The sequence below is a fragment of the Arachis ipaensis genome, chromosome B10, assembly GCF_000816755.2.
Source record: "Arachis ipaensis cultivar K30076 chromosome B10, Araip1.1, whole genome shotgun sequence".
NCBI classification, from domain to species: Eukaryota; Viridiplantae; Streptophyta; class Magnoliopsida; order Fabales; family Fabaceae; genus Arachis; species Arachis ipaensis.
The window spans coordinates 5,308,395-5,314,445 of NC_029794.2; the positions used below are offsets into that span (position 1 = coordinate 5,308,395).

At 45.1% G+C, this 6,051-nt stretch overlaps 1 protein-coding gene across 1 annotated transcript; it reads right to left on the reverse strand.

Moving 5' to 3' along the window:
• Positions 186 to 2,021, reverse strand: LOC107619990. The gene is made up of 2 exons (XM_016322216.1): positions 1,047 to 2,021; positions 186 to 698 (listed from the first exon to the last, which is right to left on the reverse strand). The coding sequence occupies exons 1-2, from the start codon at positions 2,019 to 2,021 to the stop codon at positions 186 to 188; spliced, it is 1,488 nt and encodes a 495-aa protein (XP_016177702.1).

Here is a 6,051-nt window from a genome sequence, read left to right on the forward strand (position 1 = left end):
GAGAATATCTAAATATATAATTTTATTATAAAAGAATATAATAATAAAGACTTAATCTTATATCCTTTATTTTTTTTTTGAAACAAAGGAAGCTCGACACAAGACAGTGGAGCATAAAACAGACATAAACAGAAGAAAAGCTAAAAACAAAAGGTAATAATCCTATGTCATCTCCGGCATTGCCATCAACAACCAGTAGGATCAATACCAGTCCACTCCTTATAGCTAAAAAACGTCCTGTTTTGAATGACACCAACATTAACCTCTTGATTGTTGAAGATCCGGTTATTGCGTTCTAACCAGACATTCCAAATAACCGCAAAAAACCCAGCCAGCCACCTCTTCTGCTCCTCTTTTCTACTTGTCGTTCCATTCCAACTCTCAAACAAGCCCTTAATGCTTCTTGGGACAGCCCAATCTCTGTGAAAACATCTCAACCAGACGCACCACACCTGCCATGTAAACTCACAGAACATAAACAAATGATGAACACACTCAATATCCTTTTTACACAAGACACAGATATTATCATGCTGTTGAAGTATGCCTAATCTACTCAATCTTTCTTTAGTATTCACTCTTCCCACTAACACAAACCAACCAAATAGCTCGACTCTAGTCGGAACCAACCCTTTCCAGATCGCACTTGTGAAGCTATAACTTGTAATCTCCTCCGAAAGATTCTCAGATTGCAACACCTGCAAAAAAGAGTTAGTAGAAAAAATACCTTTATTATCAAATTTCCAAATAAGATTATCCTCTCTGTCAGCTGATAGTTTCACTGGTCTTAACTTCTCATGTAGTTGGTGCACTAGTTCCAACTCCCATTGAAACAACTCTCTCCTCCAATGGAAATTCCAAATCCACTCAAACCCATCCCAGAACCCACAATCCCTTATCACAGATCCTTGTTAGTTTGAAACAGAGAAGAGCCTTGGAAAACTCGCTTTCAGAGAACCCCCATGGACCCAGTTATCTTCCCAGAAGCGTGTTGTACACCCATTTCCAACTTCCATTGTCAGCCCACTCATCATTTTTTCTTTTACCCGCTGATCCTTTATATTCAACTGACAGATGTCTTTCCAGGGGCCACCCTTTACCGGTAGAGTCTGACTAGAAAGCATAACCTGAGGATTCAAGTTGTTACAGGAGCATACAATCCTCTTCCATAACGGACAATCTTCCTTGGAGAACCGCCACCACCACTTAAACAGCAGCGCTGTGTTCCTGAGCACTGCATCACCAACCCCCAACCCTCCAGCCTTCTTAGGGGCCTGAACCATTTCCCATTTCACCAAAAGTATACCGTTGTTACCATCCTCCTTACACCACAAGAATCTCCTCTGTAAGGCAATCAACTTGTCAGCGACCGCCTTCGGCATCTTGTACAAGCTAAGGTAGTAAATCGGCAGGCTATTCAACACCGATTTAATAAGAACTAGCTTGCCTGCTTTATTTAGAACTTTCGCTTTCCATAAGCTTAGCTTCGCTTCCACCTTATCTATGACCAGTTTCCAAGTCTTCACCAAATGCGGGTTCGCTCCTAGAGGAATCCCGAGATACCTCACAGGTAAAACAGCTTGCTTGCACTCTAGAAGGCCACACACATGCTCCACCCACTCATGCTCACAATTAACTGAGATGAGATTCGACTTATCAAAATTTATGCTCAGACCCGACATCAGCTCAAAACACCGCAGCAACCTCTTATAATTCACAATTGTCTCTGTCTCCGGAGGGCAAAATAGGATAGTGTCATCCGCAAATTGAAGGTGTGACAGTTCAATATGTTCTCCCCCAACCCATAGCGGAGTAATACGCCCATTCCTTACCGCTTCTCCCAACATCCTATGCAAGACATCCACCACAAGAACAAACAGAAGAGAAGACAAAGGATCTCCTTGCCTTAGGCCCCTCTCCATCTTAAAAGGCTTGGATGGTGATCCATTCACTAGGACTGACATAGTTGCCGTACTTACACACTCCTTCACCCAACTCCTCCATCTTTGTCCGAACCCCATCTTCTGTAACACAACATCCACAAAGCTCCATCTAACTCTATCATATACTTTCTGAAAATCTAGCTTTATAATTGCCGCTTCTTTCTATGCGTCTTGAGCCATTGCACCGTCTCACAGGCAATAAGGGCGCCATCATGAATCTTTCTACCATTCACAAAAGCAGTCTGCATTTCTCCAACCAATTCAGGCATAACTGTTCTCAACCTCCTCACCATAACCTTAGAAATCACCTTATAGACACACCCGACCATACTAATCGGCCTGAAGTCCTTAATCTCATTAGCACCCACAAATTTCGGAGCTAGCGTCACCCATGTAACATTCGCCTCAGTTGGTAGTTTCGCACTTTTGAAGAACCCCACGATCGCCGCAGTGAACTCCTGACCAATCTCTTCCCAACATTGTTTGATAAACTTCATATTGTACCCATCACTCCCTGGGGCTTTAGAAGAGTCACAGTCCAAAACTGCATCTCTAATCTCCTCCACCGACGGCATGACTTCCAAGGCCTCCGCCTCAGCTCCATTAATCAGTCTCACCAAACCCTCCCGAAACCCAATCCTCGGCGCATATTCTTGCCTATACAGATCCTTATAAAATCCTTGAATTGCAACCTTTATCCTAGCCTGATTCCGTACAATTCGCCCATGAATCCTTAGAGCGTCAATCCTGTTATTCCTGCTTCTTGCCGAGGCAATGTTATGGAAGTACCGAGTATTTCTATCCATGTTTCTAGCATGCTGTGACCTAGACATCTGCTTCCAGTGAAGCTCTTTCCGAACATACCACTTCTCACAGAAGCTCACCAACGCCTTCTTTCTAGCTTCTGTCGTTCCATCATAAGTGTCGTTACTCACCTGAGTATCCACCTTCTTAATCTCCTCCTCCAACAACAGTAATCTCCTATCCATGTCCCCAAAGTTGTCCCTGTGCCATTTTTGCAAAGGTACCGTCAAGGCCTTCAACTTGCAAGTAAACTGCGCATCCCCCAAGTTTCTCCATTCATCTCTAACCAACCTCAGAAAACACTCATGCGTAAACCAGGAATCCAGGCTTCTAAATGGACGGGGACCCCTGCTAACTCTTGAAACTTCCACAATGACGCCAGTAAATTACTCGCCCCTTTGCGTTCTTCACTCTGCAAAACCTCATTAAAGTCCCCAAACAAGCAGACCAGGACCTGACACATCCCTACAATATAGCTCAGCTCCTCCCAAACCACCCGCTTTTCCTCCCTCCCAAACGCCCCATACACCAAACAAAACGCACAATTAAAACTGTTTTTCATCAACACGCCTTCAACATACAGCTATCTATCTCCTTTATAACAATTGCTAGATTTAAATATCGCCTCGTCCCACATTAAAAGCAATCCCCCCGAAGCCCCTCTAGACTCCACATACTCCCACCCCACAGTACTATATCCCCAAATTCGAGCAACATCAAATTTAGAGATTGCCTCCCTTTTTGTTTCAATCAAGTCTAACATATTAAGTTTATAATTTCTCTTCAAAGATTTCACCATACTCAATTTACTATCCCCCTCAACCCCCGAATATTCCAACAGCTCAAATTCATTTAAACAAATTTTTACTCACCTTACTGTGATTTTTAGGCCTACTCCTTCGTACCTTTTCTTTATGTTTGGCCATCTTCTTCCTCTCCGCTAATTTTTCATTCTGAGCTTGCAAAATTGCTATAATATCCTCTTCTTCATCATGTAGGACCGCACCCGATTCCACTGCCAAAGCCCAAGTGGCCTCATTTTCCTTCATCTGTTCTTCTTTTGTTGGTCTGTCACCATCTATCCCAAGCTCAATGTCCGTCTCCGACACCGTCTCTGCATTCTCCCTCCCCTTGCTCCCCTTATTGGCTCTTCGATGTACCTCTGTATCCACCATTTTGGCTTGTTCCAAAACGCTATCCTTCCCATCTACCTGTGCCGTATCCTTTGAGCAGTTATCGCTCCCAACACGACCATTTCCATCGCCCGCCCTCCCCACCAGACCCTGCGGCCTTCCTGCCTCACCAAGTCCGAGCTCCCCTCTCATCCGAGACACCCTCCGATCCCCCTCTCCGCTAACCCCGTCAACAGTTCCCTCCCTTCCCAGATCTGGCCTTTGTCCTCTATTATCTCCTCCTCCACAAGGATCCTCTTCTATGGACTCTTCGCTCAACGACGCCCCTTCACCGAAGCCTAGAAGGTTCGGCCATCCTCCCCTGTCTTGTACAGTCTCTCCGGCGTCCCGCGTGGCTTCGTTACCCAGGTCATGAGCAGCCGTTGAAACCCCATCGCTCATCGTGGCTGTTTTGCGTGTGGCATTCTCAATCAGCAACCCAGCAACTCGTCGGATTCTTTCCCAGCCCTGTTCAGCAGATACCAGACTCTTCCGCTCCACCCGCCTGTCCCCCTCATCCCGTGGCCCAAACTCCTTCTCTTTGAAACATGGGCCCTACGAATACAAGCCCAGTCCAACACCCTCAACTAAACAGCACTTAATCGGGCTATGAAGATGTGAGCCCAATAGTTTAATGCCACAAGAACTTAACCCCTTATTTAGCCCCTCCCTTCGATCCTTGTCAAATTTAAATACATGCGTTACAGTTCTTTCTGTTTCTGACCCCTCTTCCTCATTTAATCCAAATTCCGGAAAACCCGCCCTTCCATTAACCTCCGAATCACTAACCGAATCCACCCTGATATTCCTCGATTTCAAAAAAGAATAATCGACATTGAAATCATTTAAAAAGTCATCCTGAATGACCAATCTGCCCTTCACTTCATCGGTGGTCCTTGAACCTAATTCCATCATGTCCGCCACCGGATCCCACAGCATCGCTTCTTCCGACATGCCACTGCTACAATAACCAGAATTTCCAATCATAAAACCGTCTTCTTGTCCTCCTCCCACTGGTCTTACACCACATGTCTCTATACCGACCTCTTTCACAAAGACATGAAACTCCCGGTTACCAACAGTGACGTAAACCCAATCTCTAATGACGTCAAAAACAGACGTCTCAACTTGAACTCGCCCAGCCGTAAAGGGAGGTCTTGCTTCTGTCGTTGCGTCGCAGCTAATCACCTCACCCCATAGTCCACCTAAAGTTTTAAATGTTTCTGGAGACCAGACATGCAGTGGCACTCCACAGCATTCCAACCAAACTTTCCGAGTCCCATAGCATAAAGCTTCATCCCACCTCCAGACTCTATGAACCAATTGCAACAGGCTATCCAATTTGAACGTAAAAGCCTCATCTGCATGCTGTGCCGTATCAAATGTCAATAAAACTTTTAGCGCCCCTATCTCGCTAACTTCGACAATATGAGGCACATTCTTGCAAACTGCTCTTTTCAACGATTGGAGGTCTATGGGTTTCAAAGCGCTTCCTATCAAGCTCCTCGCCAACCACTCCAAATTCTGTTCTACTACTGGCACTTCAATTCTTCTCGTGCTCCCATGTTTGTCCAAGCCTTGAATACTCCGCTGTACCCCCCTTCATCATGAGCAATATGCACTTCTGTCCCACCTTGAAGGTCCGAATGTTCTCTTTCATGCTGGACTATCGGCTTTACATGTGCCACTCGTTTCCTCTCTTGCGGTTGCCTACGATATTTAGCTTCCAATACGGATACAGTCTTCCCTCGTAAGTTCAAGCGATCCATCTCCGCGATAGCCTTCAGAGCACCCCCTTTTGTCGTGTACCTCACAAATGCAAACAGATACACCCTGCCATGTTTATGCTTTCGAGATAGATAGATATCGTTAATCCTTCCCGTCCAATTGAACAGGTGATATAGTTCCTTCTTCGAAATATCTTCTGGTAGGTTATCCACAAACACAGAGAAAGATTCATTTTCCAAGCGATGGTATTCTTCTCGATTCCAAACCCTAGGATCCTTTGGATGTGGTTGCCAAGCCCTAAACCTACCCCGCTCAGTGTTTCCCCCCTCACGTTCTCTCGTTCTCTCATAATCTTTTACTTATTGTGACATTTTTACTGTCTCTCATTATGCGCGTTGTCTAAC

Excerpts from the sequence above, each read along its gene's own strand:
- LOC107619990 (XM_016322216.1), bottom strand. The coding sequence starts at position 2,021 with ATGGGGTTCGGACAAAGATGGAGGAGTTGGGTGAAGGAGTGTGTAAGT. Across the intron at positions 699-1,046 it reads TGAATATAAAGGATCAGCGG|GTGTTGCAATCTGAGAATCT; the intron begins GTAAAAGAAAAA and ends TCTTTTTTGCAG.